Source organism: Pipistrellus kuhlii, unplaced genomic scaffold (genome assembly GCF_014108245.1).
Source record: "Pipistrellus kuhlii isolate mPipKuh1 unplaced genomic scaffold, mPipKuh1.p scaffold_m20_p_3, whole genome shotgun sequence".
Taxonomy (NCBI): Eukaryota; Metazoa; Chordata; class Mammalia; order Chiroptera; family Vespertilionidae; genus Pipistrellus; species Pipistrellus kuhlii.
The window spans coordinates 91495947-91522280 of NW_023425529.1; the positions used below are offsets into that span (position 1 = coordinate 91495947).

The 26334-nt window shown below is 38.9% G+C and overlaps 1 protein-coding gene and 1 pseudogene across 1 annotated transcript in view; one reads left to right on the top strand and one right to left on the bottom strand.

Moving 5' to 3' along the window:
• Nucleotides 1-26334, top strand: part of CENPJ (centromere protein J) — an 80529-nt gene that overhangs the window by 19732 nt on the left and 34463 nt on the right. The window contains 7 exon segments of the mRNA XM_045588510.1: nucleotides 192-315; nucleotides 4311-4564; nucleotides 4566-4608; nucleotides 10053-10164; nucleotides 12422-12524; nucleotides 12617-14243; nucleotides 16525-16657. Coding sequence (XP_045444466.1) covers nucleotides 192-315; nucleotides 4311-4564; nucleotides 4566-4608; nucleotides 10053-10164; nucleotides 12422-12524; nucleotides 12617-14243; nucleotides 16525-16657 — 2396 coding nt within the window.
• On the bottom strand, nucleotides 21277-22791 carry LOC118728753 (annotated as a pseudogene).

The following is a 26334-nucleotide window of genomic DNA, read 5'->3' on the forward strand; positions in this document are numbered from 1 at the left end:
AAAATTGGTTTTAGAGTTTTGGTGGCAGATTTAGTTACTTAGGGATCCCTCTTTGAAACTTTTTTTTTTTTTTTAAACTCTTTATTAGGAAAGATAAAAAGGGAGATGGGAGGGATTAAGATAAAGGTAAGGAGTGAAGGTCCATAAAAAAAGTAAAGTTAGTTTAATAAGTTAATTTTATGTTTAAAAAGCTGAAAGAGGTGCAGCAGAAGAAGCAGGAACAACTGAAGAGGCAACAGTTGGAACAACTGCAAAGACTCAAGGAAGAGCAAGAGAAGCTGCTCACTATGGTGTCAGGGCAGCACACACTCCCAGGTACTTTTTGCTTACATGGGGTCTCCAGTTAGTACAATGATTGACAGTTATACATATTTGTAATTTGAATTGACAGATTATTACTACCGTGTTTCCCCGAAAATAAGACATCCTCCGAAAATAAGACCTACTTACAGGTTTCCTTCTGAGTGAGATATAAGGCATCCCCCCGAAAATAAGGCCCTCCCTAGGCTAAACATGAGAGATTTGGTCCACTGATTCTGAAAGAAATGGAGTCACAAGAAATTCACCAGGAAATTCAGGAATTGGATTGTTATGATGATGTTCCAGAAGATGATGATATGATTGTCATTGAATAAATGAATAAATTCTTGATACTGTAGGATTCACAGTTTGTCTGCTTTGTGTTGACAACTACCGCACTACCGTACCATATACAGGTAATAAATTTCCTTTATTTTCATTTAACAATAAATATGTACCGTATTCTTCTTCATGGAAAAATAAGACATCCCCTGAAAATAAAACCTAGTGCATCTTTGCGAGCAAAAATTAATATAAGACACTGTCCTATTTTCGGGGAAACAGGGTATTATTCTCTTTCATATGTTGCAAACTCCAGTTTCTTTAGAGGCTGCAAAGATACCTGAAACAGTGGTGGTGTAGTATAATTAGGACAAGTGAAAGCTGTGCCGTTTTGGAGCATATGTGTTCTTAAAAATATTCACATTTATTTATAAAATAAAATTTAAAAAAGATCTAGAGCCAAAGTTGGTCTAGGGCTGCTAGTTTACAATAACTACTCTGTATCATAGAGGTAAATATAAATACATAGATCCTTAAGTAAATAAAAAGAAAGCCACTCTACTCAGCTAAAGAACCGTACCAGAAATATTTTTTCTATGAATTATTTTATTCTGTGTTCAATCAATGAATAGCATGAAGTGCTTATCAGGGGAAAAGGGCGCAGTGGTTTTGAAAGTTTGTTGGTCATTCTTCATAGGAACAAAAACATTTTAAATCATGACTCAAAATTTCAAAGAAATTACATAAATCAGTCTTTATTAGTGAGCCTGGCATGTAACAAGAATATTTTCTATTTTATTTATTCTATTCTATGTTAAAAACATACAAAGCCAGTCCTGACCTGTTGCATCTGATGATAAAATGATTATGGATTGTGTCCCACAGTTTGAAAAGCAGTGGTCTGGAGCAATGTGTGTCTGCTTGGTGCTACCTTTGAAGAGCCATGCTTCACTGCTTCAGGACAGTGCCTATTGTGTTCAGAGGTTGCATGGGCATTGAGAATACAAAGAACAAAGACATTGGTTAATGAGTGTGCAAGGTGTGATTGGCTGGGATTCGGGAAGTGATGGGAGTGGTAGGGATGACCAATATATTATAGCAGATGAAGAGTGGTTTAGTGATTTTGGATGTCAGCAGTGACTGGATTCTTGTTGCCCCTCCCCCAAGATAAAAATCAAGTGAGGAAGCAAAACAGATGCAAAAGAAGGAGTTTACTGAAAACAAACTAGAGGGAAAGGAGAAAGGGGAGAGCTGGTGGCATCAAGGGATCGCACACCGATAAAGAGCATAGCTCCCTCCCCTGGCCTGAGTTGCTCAGTGCTGAGGATGTTGGCCCAGGTACTAAAAGATTTTGGGTTTGATTCTTGGTCCAGGGCATGGGTTATGGGATTAATCCCTGGCCCCAAAGAGTAGATTTCTTTGCTTTCCAGGAACCCTTTGCTTCTGCTGGTGGGTGACTAGTGCATGTGTAGAGCAGACCTAGTTTGGGAGTACTGAAGAGAAACTTTGTGCTGGAAGCCTATTTTAGCATGTCATAATTGCAAGAATTTCATCAAAAGGTTGATTGAACTTGGGAAACTCAACAAGGGTTGAGTCATGTATGTTATCACCTGTTGGAATGGCTGAAAGGCTTTCCCCCTAAACCTGAATAGGATGATTGTTTGCTGCCAGACAGCTCTGAGCATTTTAATCTACATGTTATTGCCTCCTGTTGGTCAAACATCTGAATAGCCATTGGCTGTTCCCCAATCTGACAGTGCTTCTTGTAAGAAACCCTTTGAAGTGTATTATCTCAACCTTGCTTTAGGACAATTTGTGTCAATAAAGAGCAAGGGTCCTAAGATAAGGAAGAACTTAGCTTCTTCAGCCAGGCTCCTCTGACCTCCAATGCCTTTCAAAATTATCTTTCATTTCAGGTCTCTTATTTAATCTATATAGAGCCTTTCTCCAGATTGCTGAACCCTTCTTAATGCTGGAACAAGAACCCCTGTACTTTGAACTTATTTAGGAGAGGCTAAAAAAATTTTTTTTTTTAAAAGAGCATTCCCATCTGTTTAAGGAGGCTCAGCCTGTGTGAATTCTTAAGTAAAAACTTTTTGAAAAAAACTGTGAGTGCATGGTGATGAATAATACAGTGATTGATGGTACAGTTGTGTCCCGAGGTCCTGCTTTTTAAAAAAAAATATATTTTATTGATTTTGTACAGAGAGGAAGGGAGAGAGATAGAGAGTTAGAAACATCGATGAGAGAGAGTCATCGACCAGCTGCCTCTTGCACACCCCCTACTGGGGATGTGCCCACAACCAAGGTACATGCCCTTGACCGGAATCGAACCCGAGACCTTTCAGTCCCCAAGCTGACGCGCTATCCATTGAGCCAAACCGGTCCCGGCTCGACGTCCTGCTTTTGAGGGAAGCCACCAGGAGTTTCCACTTTGCTTTTGCACCATCAGTGTCTATGTCAGCACAGTGAAACATGCAAATACTTAATATTTTAAGTATTATCTTAATATTTTATAAAAATAGTTTGACCTGGTGCTTGATTCCCTGAAAGAGTCTTGGAGACATCCAGGATTTATAGACCATACTTTGAGAATTGCTGCATTGGGATACTGCTCTTTTATCAGTGATATGTTCAGGTTGAAGTGGGATGACCATTAAGAATCAAGAATATTTATGCCGAAACCGGTTTGGCTCAGTGGATAGAGCGTTGGCCTGCAGACTGAAGGGTCCCTGGTTCGATTCCGGTCAAGGGCATGTACCTTGGTTGCGGGCACATCCCCAGTAGGGGGTGTGCAAGAGGCAACTGATTGATGATTCTCTCTCATCAATGTTTCTGACTCTCTGTCCCTCTCTCTTCCTCTCTGTGAAAAATCAATTAAAAAAAAGAAAAAGAATCAAGAATATTTAAATGGAGAGAGTATTGTTATAAAGGAAGGGAAGTTGAACCTGATATTTAATAAGAATCTACATGATGTCCAGTTTTATTTGTGGGCTAGTAGTAAGGTAGGTAAGTGGCATGGTTCTTTTATAAAACATTTTCCATCTTGTGCTCACTCTAAATTTAATTGAGACAACTAGAGAATAAAGGGGCAGTAACAGGATGTCAAGGGGCTATTGTCATCTAACCTCCAAGAGATAAGTACATGGGGAATCTTCTCTCTGTTGACTGGGTTATCTCAAAAGCACAGATTTAAGAAACAAAACAGGAGAATAATAATACAGGAAATTTAAACTACAGAAAAGTAGAAAACAGAAAAATCACCCATAATTCTTTTCCTGAGGACACCAAAATGTCAACAGTAATCAAAAGGGAAGATACTTTTATATGCGTAACACAGAGCATGACCATTAGGGAACAGTTCCAATCATTTGTAACTATCTGCATTGAAGCTGTCTGACTGTGTTTGTCATGGGACTGCAGGGCTGAGGACACCAGGAGTGCTGCTCACATTTGGTGCATGAGTGGTACCTTATAAGAGTTAGACTGTGCTGCAGCTTTGTACACACTCTCTGCATGTGAATCATAGTGTAAACATGTTCTTAATTAAAATGATTTGAGGTTCATTTTGGACTTTTAAGTTTATATGGTTTTGTTAAACACTTTTTCCTTATAAGGAGGACAAAATACTTGATCACTTTGGAGAAAATTTTATGGTGGGATCACTGACAGGCGTAAGTGAAAATGTTACAGCGAGACATCAGTTCGTTGATTTTCTTAATTGCAAGGCTTAACTCTGCTGCCTAATGATCAGAGCCAGAAGTACAGTTCTCCAGAAAGTTCAGCCACCATAGAGAAACCCAAACCCTTCTTACCATCATATATCTACCAGAATCAAACCCAAGAAAAAACATACACTTCCAACATTTTGTCCAATGAACAAAACTTCTGTAGAACTACTCATCAAGATTTTGTCTTAACTTCAAAAAGTGGTGCTTCTCCCAATTTGTTTTATGAGGCACAATATCAAGAAACACTTGTGAAAAAAAAATGATTTGAAGGAAGAAAACCATAACTATCTTAAAGGTGAGTTATATTTCTCTCTTCACTTAACCAAGAGTGCTACCAAGTTGTCATAAAATAAGAAGAAGATCCTGTGTGCTACACAATCACTCAGCCTGAATTAGATGAAGAGTCGGACATAGAATTTGTGACTGTCCAAGAACAATCTCAGTACTCATGCTGACTTCAAAACTTGCCTGGCAGCCTGGGGACTTCCAAAAGGAAGTTAGAAAGTTCTGTTGAACCATTTTTCTTTGAGGGCTTAGAAATAGTTTGAAGTTCATTTAAAATGTATGTGGTGGTGGGGGCACTTGACAGAAGATGTAATATGCAAGAAAAAGGTTGGTGATGGGACTTATTACTCATAAAAAATCCCCTTTAACCCAGACACATGGTTTATCTTCACCATCTAGACCACACATGTCAAACACATTGCCCGCGGGCCAAATCCGGCCCGCCAGGCCTTGCAATGTGGCCCGCACCGCGCTGTCATCACTGCACTCCGCTGCGTTCCATCACAATGACGCGCGGTGACATAGGAGGCTTGTGATCTCGCCAGCCGCCTCGCCGGCCACCGTACTTGCTATCTATTACGCATGCGCATAGATAACAAGTCACGCGAGATTCAGGAGGCGTGACCTATAGTCCGGCATCCGATGTGGTTGTGCGGGTGGCAGAGCAGAGGAGAGAGTGAGTGTGCGGGCATAAAAAATACACAGCAGAAGCTGCCAGTTCCTGGCATAAAGTGCAGGCATAAAAATCGCAACAGAATCTGCTATCTGTACCCAGCCAGGCATTTATTGACTGACTTTTTTTTTCTCCACTCCATCTGCCAAATCAAGCTATCCCTGTGCAGTTTTCAACTTTTTCCTTCTAACACAGATTTCCAATAAACTACATCTTTTACTGCCAATATTGATCCCAAAATGTCCAGGAAAAGAAAAGTTGACGGTGAAGGCAGACAATTTAATGACAAATGGGAAAATGAATACATGTTTGTGCTTAGAGAGGGCAAACCAGTGTGTATATTGTGTTATGAGACAGTGTCGGTGATGAAAGAGTACAATATACGTCGTCATTTTGACACCAAACATAATGTTAAGTATGGCAAATATACTTTGGAAGAAAAGCATAAAATTGTTAAAGAACTAAAAGGCAAACTACAATCACAGCAGCAAATGTTTACAAAGGCTACAGCGAAAAATGATGCTGCAGTGAAAGCAAGCTTTATAGTGGCTGAAGAAATTGCCCGTACTTCAAGGTGTTTTTCAGAGGGTGCCTTTTTGAAGCAATGCATGCTAAAAGTGTGTGAGCAAGTATGCCCAGACCAGATACAGAGTTTTCAAAATGTCAGTTTGTCAAGAAACACCATTGCAGATAGAGTTCAAGAACTCTCAGGAAATCTATCATCACAGCTGGCCGAACAGGCATGCAGTTATCTTGCTTTTTCACTTGCTATCGATGAAAGCACAGACAACACTGATACAGCGCAGCTGTCCATCTTTATACGTGCTACGAAGACCGACCTCTCTGTCACTGAGGAACTTTTGGATGTAGCTGCCATGCATGGGACGACGACTGGTAGAGATATATTTGAGGCTGTGGAGAAATCTATAAATAATTTTAAATTACCCTGGGAAAAGTTGGTGGGGCTAACTACCGATGGCGCACCTTCAATGTGCGGAGAAAAGAAAGGCTTGGTTGGACTAATGAAGGAAAGAATGCAAAAAGTCACTGCCACACACCCTTGATTACTTATCATTGCATTATCCACCAAGAGGCTATGTGTGGAAAAGTTCTGGACATGAATGATATAATGACCACAGTCATTAAAACTATTAACTTTATACGGGCACGTGGCCTGAATCATCGCCAGTTCCAGCAGTTTTTACAGGAGGTGGGTGCAGAGCATGGAGACGTGCCATACCACACAGAAGTAAGATGGCTGAGCAAGAGCGCAGTCCTCAAAAGATTTTTTGAGCTCAGAGAACAAATTGCTCTTTTCATGGAAAGTAAAGGAAAGCCCTTGCCTGAACTGTCGGATCCTGCCTGGCTATGTGATTTTGCTATGATGTGTGACATATGCGAGCATCTCGCCCAACTGAATCTGAAGCTGCAGGGACGCAAACAAGTCATCACGAAGATGTCTGACATGATCACAGCATTCCAGCATAAACCTCAACTATGGAAGTCCCAACTGGAACAGGACAATCTTGCCCACTTTCCCGTTTGAGTATCTCAACCACTATTTCTGGTACTTTTCCTTGCAGTCGGCTGGCTACCAAAGTTAGCTGTTTACTAAGTGAATTTGAGCGGCGCTTCTCTGACTTTAGAACACAGCACTCAGGCTTTGACATCTTTGCCAATCCTTTTACAGTTGATGTCAACAATGTGCCCCATCACCTTCAGATGGAGATAATCGAGCTTCAGTCTGACAGTGGCCTGAAATCAAGGTTTCAGGATGTTGAAATTGAGGACTTCTACCCTCTACTGCCCCCTGACTCAATGCCAGAGCTCCGACTTCATGCTGCCCGTATTCTAGCCATGTTCGGGAGCACCTATCTTTGTGAACAGATGTTTTCAATAATGAATCTGAACAAAAACAAGCACAGATCACGCATTACCGATGACAACCTCCATGCTGTTTTGCGGGTTGCTACAGCCCAAGAAATAAAACCGAACATTGACTCATTGATCCGGGGAAAACGGTGTCAGACATCTAGCCAGAAAACAAAACAATGAGCATTTTAGGTACATTCCAATATTACTGTTTTGCTTGATACCAATATTACTGTTTTGCTTGATAGCATGTGAGTTGGTTAACAGCACTGTTAAGGAAAAGATTGTTCCACTCATTTTAAATTCACATTTCTGGTTAACATTGTCAGTTTATGACTATTCAGTAAACCATTTGGCCCGCGATTTAGGCTGGATTTTAGATTTTGGCCCCTTCTCTGATTGAGTTCGACACCCCTGATAGACTAATGAAAGAGTAAGATGTAAATTGACTGTACTTTCGTGATGCCCTGCAGCCAATCAGGAGTGAGTATGCAAATTAACCCAACAAAGATGGTGGATTAATTTGCATAGGCAAGTGCCGAGCAGCCGGGGGTGGGGTGGGACGCAGGCGTTCCACACAGCCCCAGCTACTCTGGGCGTTTGGGCAGAGTGGGAAGGCAGAAAGGCAGCTCTGGCTAAGTGAAGGTGGTGCCGGCAGCCAGGGGAAGGAGGCCCATTCTTGCACGAATCTTCATGCATTGGGCCTCTAGTTCCTCTATATCCAGCACCTAATTTTTGCCACAGAACTAGCACTCAAGTGTCTCATGGTCTAAACTCATGGAGCTCTCATGTGATTTCTAATATATTTTTTTCTGGCCTTTTTTCGTTAATCCTCACTAGAGGATATTTTTTCCAGTGCTTCTCAAGAGGGAGAAGGGAAGAAGGGAAGAGAGATGAGATGGAAATGAAGATGGAGGGAGAGAGGAGGAGAAACAGAAGAGAAGAGAGAGAAGAAGGGAGGGGAGGGGAGAGGGGGGGAAGGGAGGGGAGGGGAGGGGAGCGGAGGGGAGGGAAACATCAGTGTCAGGGAAGGACATTAATTGGTTGACTCCCACACATGCCCCAACCAGGGGGTGGGGAATGAGCCATGAACCCGAAACCCAGATATATGCCCTTGACTGAAAATTGAACCCTCAGCCCTTTGATGTGTGGGCCGACACTCTAACAGATACTGAGCAACACTGGCGAGGGCACTAGTCTTTTTTTCTGCTCCCCACATCACATTTTGTAATTATAGAATATTGTATAATAAATTGTGTTCTTTTCCATTCTACATAGAAAATGCTTATGGTTTATTCTATAATATTTATAACGGTAATTTTAATTCATCATTATAATAGTTAAGTAAAATATCAGTAGGCAATGTTCTTTGTGAGATACTAAGTTGTTTTCAGTATTTTAAATTTAATTTCTAATTTTCAAGAATATATTCTTGCTGAAACCGGTTTGGCTCAGTGGATAGGGCATCGGCTTGCAGACTGAAAGGTCCCAGGTTCGATTCCGGTCAAGGGCATGTATGTTGGTTGCAGGTACATCGCCGGTGGGGGGTGTGCAGGAGGCAGCTGATCGATGATTCTCTCTCATTGATGTTTCTAACTCTCTGTCCCTCTCTCTTCCTCTGTAAAAAAATCAATAATATATATATTTTTAAAAAAGAAAAGAAAAAAAAAGAATATATTCTTTTGAGTTAAGTTAGGAAAATACAAATAATATGACAAAGAGGTATCTATGCTTACTGCTTAGTATTGTGCATAATATTTTATTCCTAATTTAGAGTAATTCCTTGATATGGAATTACGCAATACAGTATACCCTCTAATCTTTTATTTTGAAAAATTTCAAACATCTAGAAAACTTGAAAGACCACTGCAGTGATTACCAATATACCTACCACCTAAATTTAGCAGTTAATAATTTGCCAATATTTACTTTGTGTGTATAAATATATTTACTTTGTATTTGTATTTTGTGGATATATGTATATATCTATCTACATCTATATATAGTTTTGCTGAGTCATTTCATTGCAGGTAATGTGTACACATAACATTTCAAATATTTCAGCATGCATCAAGTAAAAATTAGGACAGTCTTCTGTATTACCATAATACTATTATTATACCCAGGTGCATTAACAATAATTATGTAATATTCAAATCTATTTTAGAATTCACCATATTATCTCAAAATGCCTTTTAAAGATATTTTTTAAAAAAAATATATATTTTTATTGATTTTCCACAGAGAGGAAGGGAGAGGGATAGAGAGCTAGAAATATGGATGAGAGAGAAACATCGACCAGCTGCCCTTGTACATGCTCTTGACGGGAATTGAATCCAGGACCTTTCAGTCTACAGACCGACACTCTACCACTGAGCCAAACCAGTTTCGGCCTTTTAAAGATATTTTTTTAAAAAGCAAAAGCAATGTTTCTTTTGCCTTCTCCCTTCCTCTCTTTTTAAAAATCAATAAAAAAAAAGAATATTGTGTTTTAATTAGAGTTTGTAGTTCTTCTTTTCCTTTTTAAAAACAATATATTTTTATTGATTTTAGAGAGAGAGGAAGGGAGGAGGAGAGATAAAACGTGGATGAGAGAGAAACATCAATTGGCTACTTCCTGCATGGCCTCTACTGGGTATGGAGCCTGCATCTGGGGCATGTGCCCTGACCAGGAATTGAACCAGCAACCTCTTGGTGCATGGGATGACACTCAATCCACTATGCCACACTGGCTAGGCAGGGTTTTGTAGTTTATCATATTAAAGAAATCCTTGAAAGTTCTGAACTTTTTGGCATATCCTACTTTTAACCATTTTTTTCCTAAGCTTAGCAACCTGTAAAATTCTCAACTTTTAAGAATTAAATATGCTTTAAAAAAAAACCTGAATTATTTCTAATTTTTATCTTAGGTGAAGATGTTTTACCATGTTGGGAGAAAATGACAAACCAGATAGGTGAAGTGAATGCTGTGAACTTAAAAAAATTTGATGATTCCTCAGAAGTTGTTAATAATGAAGAAAGGTACTACCTGTATTAAAAGGAATAAGACATGTGATAATCCTATGTAATAAATGCTTAATATGCTAAGTGGTCATCTCTTCAACCAAAGCATAATATGCTAATGATATGTTAAGGCTGCTCTATTGTTCACTATGACATATACTGACCAGCAGGAGGCAATCAGTCGGTCGACCAGTAGCTATGATGTGCACTGACCACCAGGGGGCAGACGCTCCAACCAGTAGGTTAGCTTGCTCCTGGTGTCCCGCTGATTGGGACTGAGCGAGATGGGCCAGACACACCCTTTAGCCCTTCCCTCGTAACTCCTCTGCTGGCCAACCTACCACGTCCCTCCCTGGCTCTGATTGTGTACTGGTGGGGTCCCTTGGCCTGGCCTGTGCCCTCTTGCAATCTGGGACCCCTTGGGGATGAAAGAAAGCTGGTTTCAGCCTGATCCTGCAGGCCAGGCTGAGGAACCCTACTGGTGCATGAATTTGTGCAGTGGGCCTCTAGTTTAATATAATAGCCAGCCATTATTATTGAGCATTTTCTTTTTTGAAAGATCCATAGTTTTCTTATTTTTTCTTGAAGATGCTTTTACCAGTACATATAAAGTTGAAGATACAACTTATCACATTACTGTCAGCAACAGAAAGAGGTTTGGGGATATATCAGTTTCAGTGGCTTTGACATTGTATTGGAAGAACTAGGCAAAGTTTTCTCATCTAACAAATATCTGGATAAAATTTTCTTTCAAATAGGTAAATTTTATTTTGGAGAAAAGAAAAACACATTAAATATTGGTTTCTCACATATGAATTAAAATTGTGTAAGTCAGGGCTCCAGTGGCGCAATCGGTTAGCGCGCGGTACTTATAAAATTGTGTAAGTCTTGTTATAGAATTTAAAAACTTTATGACATAAAATGCCAATATTGAAGTTGTTTATTTTCTTAAATATTTGAAAATCTTTTGATATAAGTTATTGATGGGAAAATTACTTTAAAAATGTTTATCTTTTTATTGATTTTAGAGGACGAGGAGAAAGAGAGACGGGGGAGGGAGGGAGAGAGAGAGAGAGAGAAAGAAAGAGAAAGAAACATCAGTGTGAGAGAGAAACATTGATCAGCTGCCTCCCATATGCAACTTGACTGGGGATTGAACCCACAGCATGGGGATTGAACCTGCAACTGAGGTACATGCCTTTGACTGGAATTGAACCCTCAACCCTTTGGTTGGCAGGCTGACGCTCTAACCACTGAGCACCAGCCAGGGCACATTGTTAATGATCTTTTAAAATCAACCATTTTGACGTGGTAGGTTGGCCAGCAGAGGAGTTACGTTACAATGAACTATTTTAAAAAATCCTCATCTGAGGATATTTCCTATTGATTTTTAGAGACAGTGGAAGGGAAAGGCAGAGAAACATGGATGTGAGAGAAACACATCAATTGGTTGCCTCCTGCACGCGCCCAGATCAAGGCCTGGGCCAGGAAGGAGCCTGCAACCAAGATACATGCCCTTGACCAGAATTGAACCTGGGACCCTTCAGTCCACAGGTCAATGCTCTGTCCACTGAGCCAAACCAGCTAGTGCTATAATGAACTGTTTTTGAAATATTTTAAAGTTATGTAATGAATGGACTTCAGAAGAATTTTTTTTTCAAATCATGTAGAGTATTGTATATTTCTATTGTATATTTTGGGGATGGAGTGGGATTGTTCCTTTCATTAAATTTTTAAAGGGGGTGATGTTCCATTCAAGAGGGATGGATAACGCGGGGTCGTGGCAAGTAGCCTGCAACATTTGCTTATTGTTGAGATGAGTTTGCCCCTCAGTCCCGAACCTTTCCTCAGTGGATTAACAGGAAAGCCAGGAATGGGTGAAACTTAAGGGGGAATGGAGTACATCTACCTGTATCTGTAGGCTATATGAAAATACAGCTTGCAAACACAGAAGAATACATAGTTGGAGCCTTGTTGGGACACCTGGGTGAAGATCTAATAAAATGTAAATGTCTTTTATATCGGGTGTTGAAGAAGAGGAAAAAGAGAGAAATGAGAGAATAGCATCTTTTTGGGGAATTTTTAAAATATATATATTTCTAAAAAATAAAATCTTGGTTTTCAACTTGAAAAATTTTTTTTCAAGGAGGGGGGTTTGTGACTTTGAAAAAGGTTAGTTTTCAGTGCAATCCAGAGTCTGTATCAGGCACATTAAGTGTGAAATATTCACCATGTCATGATTTGCATGTTAAATAACTTTATTTTTATGATTTAGGCCTATTAAAGCTGCTATTAGAGAAAGGAAACAGACATTTGAAGACTACTTGGAAGAACAAATTCAGTTGGAAGAACAAGAATTGAAACAGAAACAGCTAAGGGTTAGCATTGGATTAAATTATCTAAGACGAGAGATTTGTTTAATTTGCTTTAAATATACCAGAATTAATTAAAATTTTGTTCCTTATTGTAGGAAGCAGAAGGATCATTACTAATCAAAGAAAAACCAAAACAACCATTCTTAAAACGAGGAGAAGGTTTAGCTAGATTTACTAATGCTAAATCTAAATTTCAGAAAGGGAAGGACAGTAAACTAGTGACTAGTCAGAGCATTTCAGAGGACCAACCTATGTTTAAAATAGACAGGCAACAATTCCAGCGGAAAACTGCTCTTATAAATAAAGAACTGTGTACAGAGAACCCTCCTGTTAAAAAGAACAATAAAGCTAGAACCAACAGTGGTTCTGTCACACTCAGTCAGAAGCCTAAAGTACTTAATAGTAATATTAGGAAAGGTCTCTTTCCATCAGGATTGAAAATACTGGCAGGGGAGAAATGTGATGGGCAATTTAGAGAACAGATCAAGTTAGAAAAAAAATTAGAATCTAATAATAAAGAAAATGAACACGAGTGTTCAAAACCTTGTGATGTTGGTTGCAAAGTTTGGAATAACACACAAGTTAAAGATAGCCTTCCCCTTTTGACAGGGCTGGTTGGCTGCATGGCTTCTAAGAGTTCAATAAGTGAGACATTGAAAGAATCAGAATCTTCTCTTGACATTTCTCTTCAGAAAAAGTTAGAGAATTGGGAACGAGAAAAAGAAAAGGAAAATTTGGAATTAGATGAATTTTTGTTTTTAGAGCAAGCAGCTGATGAAATATCATTTTCCAGCAATTCCTCATTTGTATTGAAGATCTTAGAGAGGGACCAACAGAACTGCAAAGATCATCGGCTGTCTTCTACTCCTGTCAAAGCTGTGCAGAAGCAAAAAATGATGTCACTGGGTCTCATTAGTCAGTGTAACAAAAATGAGCATCTAGACCGTATTGAATGTGAAAATGAGGGTGAGTGTGAGGTTGTACCCAAAGAAATTAATTCAGTGTTTTTACCTGAGGGATTGGGGACACCGTCTTGTAAAGTCAGTAAGAAGGTGTTCCAAATGAGCACTTCTGAAAATCAGGTGAGATGGAATGCAAGCAATGATGGTGTAATGAACACTGACAGTAGCACAGACTCTGAGGAACAACTGGGCATTATAAAACCATCAACTGAGGATAGTGAAAGGGGTTTGGGTAGCAGAGAAGATAGTCCACAAGTCTGTGAAGGTAAGGGACCTTTCAGGAACACGGGGACTCAAGAAGAAGATAAAAGGAGAGATGTGGATTTGGATTTGTCTGATAAAGATTATAGTGGTGATGAGTCCATCATAACAGAAAGCTTTAAAAATAAAAGTTCTGAATCCTCAAGAAGAACCTCATCTGTAAGTGTGAGTAAAATTGACTTTGATGATGAAAGAACTTGGACAGATCTTGAAGAGAATTCATTTAAAAATGATATTATGCTTGGGAATGAAGCCATTGATGGAACTCCCCAGACAATCTACCTTAAGAGTGAGATATGTAAAATGGACAAAACAGTAAAAAGGAAAGTTGCACCAGTCAAGAAGGAAGACTTGAGCCAATTCAGCAGAGGCACAAGTCCTCCTCCTCCATCGGATCTGATGATGAAATTCTTCCCTTCTTTGAAACCAAAACCAAAATCAAAGTCAGATTCACACCTGGGAAATGAACCCAAGTTAAACATTCAAGAGCAACCCTCTGGTAAGTCAGAGCATTATAAAATATGTAGCAGAATGTTACAAGTTTAAAATTTATTTTATCAGTAAGTTGTCTGGATGCTTAAAATCCTAACTTTTCTGGCTGCTTAGTAAAGTCTAATGATAGGTGATTTGTTCAAATTTGATTGGTTTTGTGGATCTAAATAATGTAGTAGTCATTAGTATAAAAGGTTTGAATGAATTGTGGTTTCAGATTTTTCAAATTTAAGCATGCATCTCATTCTCAAGGCTTTAAAATTAATTGCTTTATTATAAAATGAGATAACATTTAAGTTTCTTTTATAACCAGGGAGTACTCAATATATGGTTTGTGTTATTGTGGAGTAAACTTTGTGCACACTTTCTTTTTTACACACTTCTTTTTAATGACTCTGTTTTTACTTAAAAAAATTTTTTTTTTTACTGCCTCATGCATTCACATGCCAAACATGACTAAGAAGAAATACAGTATAATCCAAGTTTCTTTATTTCCCCAGGTCTGGGCTCCTAGTTCCCTTTCCTAGAAACGCCCACATCCCCATTTCATTTGTATATGCTAAAAACATGCCATGCATATGAAAACGTGTGAGTGTAATTTCCTTTATATACAAATGAAAACATGACTAAAAATAACATTCTTCATCTTATAATATATTTTGAAGATGGTTTTAACACACACATACATCTGCCTTGGTCCATTTAATGGCTGTATAGTATTCAATTGATGTGATGGACTTTTTAAACCTATATTGAAAAGCTTTTCTATTATATCATGTTATATTATAAACTCTGAATGCCTTGCAAAGCATAGGTGCTTTAAAATGTAAATTATAGCAAGTTATTTTAAAAAATACTCTGAATTTAAAAGTAGCACTTTTTGCAAAAAGTTTGGAAGATTAAACAGTATAGAAGCAAAAGTGTTTATAACTGAACTGCCCAAAGGTAACTGAACTGCCCAGTGATATCATTTTGGGATATTTTCTTTCAGTCATTTTTCCTATGTATTTTAAATTTTATAGAGACATGTATTATATAACATGCCTCATCCATTTTGACCAAGTATATTACATGTGTTTGCTCTACCATAAACACTCTACTTAAAAAATGATTGCATAGCATTACATGAATGTAACAATTTTATTCAGTAATTAAAAAAAATATATTTTTATTGACTTCAGAGAGGAAGGAAGAGGGAGAGAGAGAGAGAGAAACATCAGTGATGAGAGAGAACCATTGTTTGGCTGCCTCCTGCATGTCCCCTACTGCGGATTAAGCCCACAACCTGGGCATGTGCCCTTGACTGGAATCGAACCCAGGACTCTTCAGTCCACAGGCCGACGTTCTATCCATTGAGCCAAACCAAAACTAACCAGGTCAGTAATTTTCTTAATGTTAGACAAATTCTTTTTTATTAGTAGAAATACCACTGCAATGCATATCTTTGTGCAAAGCTGTAAGATTTTACAAGTTTTTTAATTAGATTTTTAGAAGTAGGGTCAAAGGGTAGATATGTGTATTTTAGTTTTGTGATAGAAATCAAGTTTAGTTTCCAAAAAGAGCAGTTGAAAGACAGAAGCATTGGCTATTTTACTCTCTTAAACAGCAAATTGATATTGAAAAAAAAGTCTTGCCCTAGCCAGTTTAGCTCAGTAGATAGTCAGTATGCCTTGGGCTGAAGGGTCCCAGGTTCAGTTCTGGTCAAGGGCATGTATCTTCGTTGCAGGCTTGATCCCTGGCCCTGGTTGGGCCACGTGCGACAGGCAAATAATTGATGTGTCTCTCTCACATCAATGTTTTTCTCTCTCTGTCTCTCCCCATTCCTTCTATTCTCTCTAAAAATCAATGGAAAATATCCTCAGGTGAGGATTAACAACCAAAAAGTCTTAATTTGTATTTCTTTGATTAGTGGTATCAATTAGTGATAACCAGCTTTGCTTTTTGGTATCAATTAGTACTTTAGATGTTTTGTGACTTATTTGTGTTCTTAAGCTATTTCTATATACTGGCCTTTAAAAAAATTATTCCAATGGTTTCCTTCTAAATGTAATGTTAATTTATTGCCAGATTGAAGCTCTTGAGGTAGAATAATTTGATTCTTAAATTTAGATTGGTTTCATCTGGAAGGTTAGGCCAATAAAAAATTAGAAAAATTTTACTTGAAATATTTCTAATGCATTTTAATGGAGGTGTTTACCATATTTTTGGCTCTTAGTATTAATAGCTAGCTAGTGTTTTTGCTGCTGAAGACCCCTTGTGAAATTCACTATTCATGGCCTATTTTTTAGGTGACAGTGCTCGATCTGAAGTTTTGAGAGAGAAAGTTATTGAATTGGAAATGGAAATAGAAAAATTTAAAGCTGAGAACACATGTTTAGCTAAACTTCGCAGTGAACGAGAAAGTGCCTTAGAAAAACTCAGGTATGTTTGAATCTATAATTTGGGAAAAAATATACAGTGATTCAATTGATATCTTTAAGATCTTATCTAAAATACTGGAAACAATTTTTATCACTATAACAATATAAATGGAAATGAAATCTGTACCACATGTGAATTTTTGTATACTAAATTAAATGACTCATTGAAGTCAAAGATGTGTTAAAAGGGAATTGTCTTGGTGATGAAATTTTAAATTGAAATTTGAAAAGCAGTTTGGGGTTATGAATTCAAGTACTACATTGGCCAGGGTATTAATTTCCTAGGGCTCTTATAACAAAGTACATACAGAGTGGCTTAAAACAGCAAGAATTTATTTTTTCACGGTTCTGAAGGCTTAGAAATTCAAAGTCAAGTTGTCAGCAGAATCATGCTTTTTCTCTTATCTTCTAGTGGTTGCTGACAACTCTTAGCATTTTTGCTGCTGGACATTTGAGTTGTTTCTACCTTTCAATTGTTGTGAATAATGCTATTATCATTGGTGTACAGCTATCTATAAGTTTCTGATTTTAATCCTTTTGGATATATATCCAGGGTAGAATTGCTGGGTCATATGGTAATTACTTAAGTTTTCTTTTCCATTTATTTTTTTTAGAGAGGGTGCAAGGGAGGTGGGGAGAGAAAGAGAGAAAGAGAGAGAGAGAGAAAGAAAGAGAAACATTGATGTGAGAAAGACATATCTACTGGTTACTACTGGCTACCTTCCACGTGTACCCCGATGTGGGGCAGGGAGTGAACCCTATTCAGGTTCGTGCCCTTGACATGAAATAGAACTTGTGACCATTCGGTGCTCAGCCTATTGCTGTGACTACTGAACATGCTGGCCAGGGCAAGGAACCACCATACTGTTTTCCACAGTGGCTGCACCAGTTAATATCAAGAGAAATTGGTTTGGATATGCTGAACCAACTTTGCATTCAAGGGATGCATCTGACTTGGTCATCTTGTGTAATCCTTTTAATGAGCTATTGAATTTGGTTTTCTAGTCTTTCATTGAGGATTTTTACATCTATATTTGTATTGGCCTATAGTTTTCTAGTGATATCTTTGGCTTTGGTATCAGTGATAATAGCCTCATAAAGTGAATTTGGAAGTGATCCTTTTTTCTTTTTTTTGGAAGAGTTTAAGAATTGGTATTGTTTGAATGTTTGGTAGAATTTTATATGTGAAGTCTGGTCCTGGACTTTTTTTGGTTGGGAGATTTTTACTTAGGCAGTCTATTTGTTATTGATCTGTTCAGACTTTATATTTCTTATAGATTTTTTTTTTGGCATGTTACCACATATTTTTATCCATTTATCTTCTGAGGGACATTTGGCTATTTACAGGTCTTAGCTATTGTAAATTGTGCTTCTACAAACATAGGGATGCATACCGTCATTCTGATTGGTGTTTGGATATCTTAGGATATATTCCTAGAAATGAGATCACAGTGTAAAATGGCAGTTCCATTTTTAATTTTTTGGGGAAACTCCATACTGTTTTCCATAATGGCTGCACCAGTCTGCATTCCTATAGTTTTCCATTTCTTCTACATCATTTGTTGATTTGTTGATATAGCCATTCTGACAGTTGTGAGAATCTGAGTTATACCTCACTTTAATTTTAATTTGCATCTCTCTGATAATCAGTGACTTTGAACATTTTTCTCATATGTTTCTTGGCTGTCTTATGTTCATTTTGGAGAAATATCTATTTAGGATCTTTGCTCATTTTTTAATTGTTTGCCTTCCTTTTGTTAAGTTGTATGAGTTCCTTATATATTTTGGATATTAACCCTTTATCATTGCCAGATATGTTCTCTCATACAGTGGGCTCCCATTTTTGTTCTTGATGGTTTCTTTTGCTGTGCGGAAGCTTTTCATTTGGATGCAGTCCCTTTTGTTTATTTTCTCCTTATGTTCATTTGCCCTAGGAGGTGTATCTGTAAGAATACTGCTACAAAAGATGTCTGAGATTTTGCTGTCTATGGTTTCTTTTAGGATTTTATGGTTTTACAACTTACATTTAAGTCTTTTATCCATTTTGAGTTTATTCTTGTATATGGTGGAATTTGGTGGTCTAGTTTCATTTTTTTGCATGTATCTGTCCAATTTTCCCAGCACCATTTATTGAAGAGACTGTCTTGGCTCCATTGTATGCTCTTGCCTCCTTTGTGAAGTATTAATTGATCGTAATGACTTACAGGTCAATTTCTGGGTTCTCTGTTCTGTTCCATTGACCTATGTGCCTGTCCTTGTGCTAGTACCAGGCTGTTTTGATTATGGTGGCTTTGTAGTATAACTGGAATCTGGTATTGTGAGTCCTCCAACTTTGCTCTTTTTTTCAAGAATGCTACAGCCTTCGGGGTCTTTTTTGGTTCCATATAAATTTTTGGAGTGTTTGTTCTAGATCTGTGAAATATGCCATTGGTATTTTAGTAGGAATCACATTGAATCTGTAGATAGCCTTGGGTCGTATGAACATTTTAATGATTTTGATTCTATCAACCCATGAACATAGTATATTCTTATACTTATTTATATATTTTTCTATCTCTTTAGTCAGTGTCCTTTAGTTTTCCAAGTGCAAGTCTTTTACCTCCTTGGTTAAGTTTATTCCTAAGTATCTTAATTTTTTTTTGTTGCAATGGTAAATGGAATTGTTTAGTTTCTCTTTCTGAGAATTCAACATTGGTGTATAAAAAAAGCCATTGAGCCGGGACCGGTTTGGCTCAGTGGATAGAGCGTCGGCCTGCAGACTGAAAGGTCCCGGGTTCGATTCCGGGCAAGGGCATGTACCTTGGTTGCGGGCACATCCCCGGTGGAGGGTGTGCAGGAGGCAGCTGATCGATGATTCTCTCTCATTGATGTTTCTAACTCTATATCTCTCTCCCTCTCTGTGAAAAATCAATAAAATATATTTATTTAAAAAAAAAAAAAAGCCATTGATTTTTGGGTGTTGATTTTGTATCCTGCTACATTGCCAAATTCATTTATTAAATCTATTAGTTATTTGGTGGAGTCTCTAGAGTTTTCTGTGTACAATATCATGTCATCTACCAATACGAGCATTTTACTTCCTGCTTTCCAATTTGGATGCCTTTTTTTGTTTTTAATATATTTTTATTGATTATAGAGAGAAAGGGAGAGGGATAGAGAGATAGAAACCTCAAAGATGAGAGAAAATCATTGGTTGGCTGCCTCTTGCAAGACCCCTACTGGGGATTGAGCTCACAATTCAGGCATGTGCCCTTCACCAGAATTAAACCCAGTCGCAGGCTGCTGCTCTATCCACTGAGCCAAACCAGCTAGGGCTGGATTCCTTTTATTTCTTCTTCTTGTCTGATCGCTGTGCTAGGACTTCCAGTACTATGTGAATAAGAGTGGTAAAAGTGGCCATCCCTGTCTTGTTCCTGGATTTAGGAGAAAAGGTTTTAGTTTTTGCATGTTAAGTATGATATTTGCTATAGGTTTGTCATATATGGCCTTTATCATGGTGAGATATGTTCCCTCTATTCCAACTTAGCTGAGAATTTTTATCAAAAATGGATGTTGGATTTTGTTGAATGCGTTTTCTGCTTCCATTGATACGATCATGCGGTTTTTGGAATGTGCCCTTAACTAGAATTGAACCTGGGGCCCTTTGGTCTGCGGGCTGATGCTTTAGATTCTGAGCCAAACCTGTTAGGGCTGATCTTTTTTTTTTTTTTTTTTTTTAATTGGAGCTATTTTATTTTATTAATATATTTTATTGATTATGTTTTTACAGAGAGGAAGTAAGAAGAGAGTTAGAAACATTGATGAGAGAGAAATATCAATCATCTGCCTCCTGCACACCTCCTACTGGGGGTGTGCCCACAACCAAGTACATGCCCTTGACTGGAAACGAACCTGGGACCTTTCAGTCTTCAGGCCGACGCTCTAGCCACTGAGCCAAACTGGTTAGGGTGTAAGGCTGATCTTTTTAATATATAGCTGGATCTGATTTGCTAATATATATATATATTTTTAAACAACCATGTCTTGACTTTAATGTTGCATATACTGGCTTTTATGGCACCTCAAATAAACACATGAAAATATTTCTCATTTCCATGCACAGGTATTCAGATCTAACACCATTTACAAATTATTATGGACAAGATAACCTTTGCAAAAGTTAATATTCATTTGAACAGACACGATTAAATGAATATTAAAACAAGCAAGATACAGACTATGTTCAATATGCACCCGATGTCAAGTTGTAACATTTAATGTTATTTAGAACTTAATTTTCTTATTTTCTTTAAAAGGACATCTTTTGTATATGTGGGTGCTCAACTCAAAACTGAGGAATGCACTCTTTGACCATAATAACAAAATCCACACACCAGAGGGTGTCTCCTCTAAAAGCTATACATTTTTTGCTCATAATTTCTAAGCATCATTTCCCATATTATTAATGAAAATGCTTACAAGCATCAACCCCAAATTCTGTCTTCAAGGGAAAGTTATTTAAAAAAAGAGTGGCTCATTATGTTTAAAAAGAAAAAAATGTCAAATTTCAGCAATACTAATGCTAAAAAATAATTTTCTTAGCATCCACAAAGTATAGTATTTTCATACATTTTATCAATATATTATGTGCAGATTTATTTTCCTTAAGAAGTAAAATGAAGTTTGAATAGTACTGTCTGTGGTGTGGTGACATCAGCAACTGTCAGTTCTTGTCCATCAACAAGTCCCAATTCTTTCAATGTCTTGGAGAGATTTGGCCTTGTTCGTTCTTCCATAGAGGTTACTGACTGTAAGTAAAGGGTTCTGTTTTTTCCCTGTAATGTTGCTGTGATGGCTGGAGATTTCATCTGTAGGGAAGCACTATTGATTATTAGGGGTGTCGAACTCAATCAGAGAAGGGGCCAAAATCTAAAATCCAGCCTAAATCGCGGGCCGAATGGTTTACTGAACAGTCATAAACTGTCATTGTGATGGAAACGCAGCGGAGTGCAGTGATGACAGCACGGTGCGGGCCACATTGCAAGGCCTGGCGGGACGGATTTGGCCCGTGGGCCTTGTGTTTGACACATGTGGATTAGATAATCCAAAACCTCCTGTAGTCTTGCTAATGGAGAAAACTGAATATTTTGCGGAAGCTGGCTACAAGCTGGACAGTTTCCTTTCTCTCTGCTTCAAATGTGTATGTGTACAGTCCATCTACATCATTGAATACCAAGTAATTATTAAGGGGAATATATGCGCTTGTGGCTATTTAAAAAACTTCAGTGGCACACACAGCTGCAGTGACTGAATATGATCAGGATCATCTCCATCTACTGGAACCCCTTCTCCAAAAGGATGCTCCTCAGGCCACAGAAGTAGCCTTACATACTCAGTACAGTGTTCTGGCAGCCTGGGCATAGATACAATGGTGCACATGGGAAAATTAACCTCTGGCGATACAGCTCCAGTGTGCATTCAGTGCAAGCAGTCATTCCAGGCAGAATTACCCGGGCATTTCCTTTAGAACCTTCTGTCCCTCCATCTATTATATCAAAGGGACAATGGAGCTTGGATCTAATACACCATCTTCATAATTGAGAAGAGATATCAGTATGCCATTTATCCATCTTCTGGCTGTGATAGAGTCCAGTCCACATACAGTTATATGAAATTGTCAATAGAACGTGTCATTAAAATCCTGGTTCTTGTTGAAATGTGGAATAACAGTGCAATTAGGAACTCTGTCATTTAGAAATTTTGCAGCAACTTCAGCTTTAGGTCTTCCCCCATCTTTAGGCCTTCCAACATCTTTAGGCCTAAATAAAAACTACCTATTTAAATTGGAAACATCTATAGTGTCCATGTCTATAACATGATTCTATCTAAATCCAGACAAAGCCAGATTTTTCAGGAGTTCACATCCTAAGCTGCTAGCTCCAATGACTAGAACTTCACATGTATCTAACAAAAACTGGAGAGATTCCGTGCTCGGTTCGAAATCAGGGTGTGTGAAGGGTCCAGATCGCTCGAGGAACTTCTTTACATGGTTCCAGCGACCGTCCCAGTCTCCAGTGTCCCCACACCCACATCAACAGCCATTTTCTCAGCCAACAGCTCCTCTATTCTCCTTTTCTTCTCCTTGCCATCCGCCATATCTGATTTGCTAATATTTTGTTTAGGATTTTAGCATCTATGTTCATCTGGGTTATTGGCCTGTAATTCTCTTTCTTTGTAGTGTCTTTATATGGTTTTGGAATTAGGATAATGCTGGCCTCATATAAAGAGTTTGGAAGTGTTCCTTCCTCTTGGATTAAAAAACAAAATTTTTAAAATGTATCTTTATTGATTTGAGAGAGGAAGGAGTGGGAGAGATAGAAACATCAGTGATGTGAGAGAATTATTTATTGGCTGCCTCCTGCACGCCCCCTACTGGGTATCAAGCCTGCAACCTAGGCATGTGCCCTAACCAGGAATCAAACCTGTGACCTCCTGGTTCATAGGTCAATGCTCAACCATTGAGCCACGCCAGCTGGGTAGTGATGAACTCCATTAGCCTTTTTTTGTCTGGGAAGCTCTTTATTTGACTATTTTGAATGATAGCCTTGCTGGATATACTAATGTTGGTTTCTGATCCTTGCTTTCCATTACCTTGAGTACTTCATGCTATTCCCTTCTGGCCTATAGAGTTTCTGATGAGAAATCAGATGACAGCCTTATGGGAGCTTCTTTGTAGGAACAGTTTGCTTTTCTCTTGCTGCCTTTAAGATTCTTTGTCTTTAATTATTAGCATTTTAATTATGATATATCTGGATGTTGGCCTATTTGGGTTCTTGCTTGGGATTCTCTGTGCCTCCTTAACCTGTGTAACTTTTTTGTGCTATTATTTTTTCTTCAAACACGTTCTCTATTCCTTTCTCCCTTTCTGTCTCTTCTGGTGTACCTGCTATTTGAATATTGTTATGTTTCACGTTGTCCCTTAAACTGTCCTCCTGTTTTTTAATTGTTTTTTCTTTTTGGTTCTCTAATTGAGTGATTTTTTTCAACCTGTTTTCTAATTCACTGATTTGATCCACAGCTTCCCCTAATCTGTGTATTCCTTCCAGTGTCTTCTTTATTTGTGCTATGTCATTCTTTATTTCTGTTTTCATAGTTATTATATCTTTTCTCATGCTATTGAGCATCTTTACCATCATTATTCTGAACTCTATATCAGATAAGTCTCTAATCTTTGTTTCATTTATCTCTTCTTCTGGAGAGTTCTCTGATCCTTTCATTTGAGGGTATTTTTTTGCCTCTTCATTTTGGCTCCCTATTTGAGTTTGTTCCTCTGTATTAGTAGGCCTAGTAGGGCTCCCAGTCTTGGTTAGATGGCTTTATGTAGTAGTTGGCCTGAGGCAACCAGTGGCGGTCTCTCTGATTACCTGACCTGGGTGCTCGGATGTCCATTGTGCATCAAGCCCTCTAATTGTCTTTGAGTGTTGGTTGCTTTTGGCTCATGCTTGCATGGGCTTGCCCCTCAGACTGGCTGACAGGCTCAACCTAATAGCATGCAGGCTGCTGTATCACTGCATGTCACACAGTGGAATTAACTTCAGCAGGGAGCCCGCCAATATCTCCCTTTTGGTATACTGCTTGTGAAGCTGGTTAGATCCTGCTCTACTAGAGCTGTCCACTGGGTTTATTAATTTTGGGCCTCTTTGGAGGGTCTCTGGTGTATGCCAATGTCAGATGGTATTTGTGACTGGCCCTGAAAATCTTTTCTGGAGCTATCGGCGATCTAGATGTGTGTGGAAAGGTCCAAGCTGTGGGCCAAGGTCTTCAATTTCTAGCTCCAGAAGCAGGCCATGCAAAGACTCAAAGCACCCTTTTGCTCTGGTTAATTATTAGTGTTATTGAACCTCGGGCTATGAGCTTAGCAGCATGTGAACTCCACAGGGTGGGCAGAGGGTTTCTGATGGGAGGGACAGCTGCTCCCTGCTCCCCACCGGCTAAAGTTGCATTGATGAGTAAGCTTTGTCTGTGAAAGCTGGTTTCTGCAGAATGGGGAAATAATTCAGCACAGGGATCTGGTGGCTGTTCTCCCAAAGCCACCGATCCCAGACCATCCTCACGCAGCTTTAGTTCACTCTGCCCATCCTCTGCTGGAGCCCAAGTTGAGTGGCTGCAAATGAAATTTATTGTGTTGGCCCTTTAAGAGGATGCCTGCATTTTTTTTGCCCTCTCTTCCTCCCATATAGGACCTGGAGTGTTTTCACAGTAATATGTTATGTGGACATCTTTCCTGGTTCAGTTACTCTGGACTGGGGAGCCCACTTTGGGGTTTAAATCCCAGACTTCTCAGGGGGAACCATCACCCCTCCCGGCCATGTGAGATTTCTCTCCAGAACTTCAGCTGCTGCCTGTAGGCACCCAGCCATTCCTCTTTACACTTTCTACCAGTCTTGATTTGACCTCTTCTTTATGTCCTTGGTTATATTCTCCTTTCTCCCCTGACTATAACTTTCAAATATCTGTCTTCCAGTTCAGAGATTCTTTCTTCTACTTGATTGAATCTACAGTTGAGTTTCTATTACTTTTTTTTTTCATCATCCATTGTATTCTTAGCTTGACAATTTCTGTTTGTTACTTTTTTATAATTTCTTCTCATTGAACTTCTTGTTTTGTTTCATGTATTGTTTTCCTGATTCTGTTGGGTTATTTATCTATGTTCTAATGTAGCTTGCTGAGTTCCCTTAAAACAATTACTTTGAGTTATTTGTTAGGCAGTTTGTAGATCTCAATTTCTTGAGCCTTATGAGTTTCTTTTGGTGATGTCATGTTGACCTCATTCTTCATGATCCATGTAACCTTTTCTTGATGTCTTTGCATTTGAAAGAGCAAATATCCCTTCTTGTTTTGAGTACTTGGTTTTGGCAGGTCTTTACCTTCTCCTGCTAGATCTCTGGACTGAGATGAGTCTGCTTCCAGGATCACAGTTGAGTGGAGCCAAATCATGTGACTGCTTCTGGTCACTTGTGGGGTCTATTGTTGTCAGGTCTGTTACCAGGAGTGTAGGTGGATATGGTTCATGCTAGATCCCTGGTTGGACAGGATGGCTTTTGGATCCATAGTCAGTTGGGGCTGGAGCTAGGTCATGGGGCTACTTCTGGGTCCACTGGGTCAGCAGGACTGTGTGCAACTACAGTACAGCCGTCTGCGGCCAGGTAACAGGGTTGTTTTAGGATCTGAGGTGTGTGGGCCAGTTATCAGGGGCACAGATGGGTGTTGCTCTTCACAAGTCCTTTGTTGGATGGAGCTGGGGCTGAGTCCATGAGGGTCCTAAGCTGTTTGCATTCTGCAGCCAGACCATGTTTAGCACGTCTGCCCCTAGGGTATGGGCTTGCCTTCTCTCAGTGGCTGTCCTTGATCTTAAGTCTTCACCAAGTTTTCCCAACCTCCTACCTGAATCCTAGAGCTTCTACAAAAGCACTTATGTTCATGAATGGCTATTGGATTGTTGTTCATATGGAGGGATGTGAACCAGGGACCTCCTATTCTGTTCTCTTGCTATCACTCTTCCTATGCTCTTAACACAGCATGAACAATGAAACTGGGCTGTGACAGTCCCTCAGCTAAATCAACATTCTTCTCAGCTAAATACCAAAGTCCTCACAAATGGTCTGTAAGAACCTAGTTCCCCCCCTGTCTCCTGCTCCT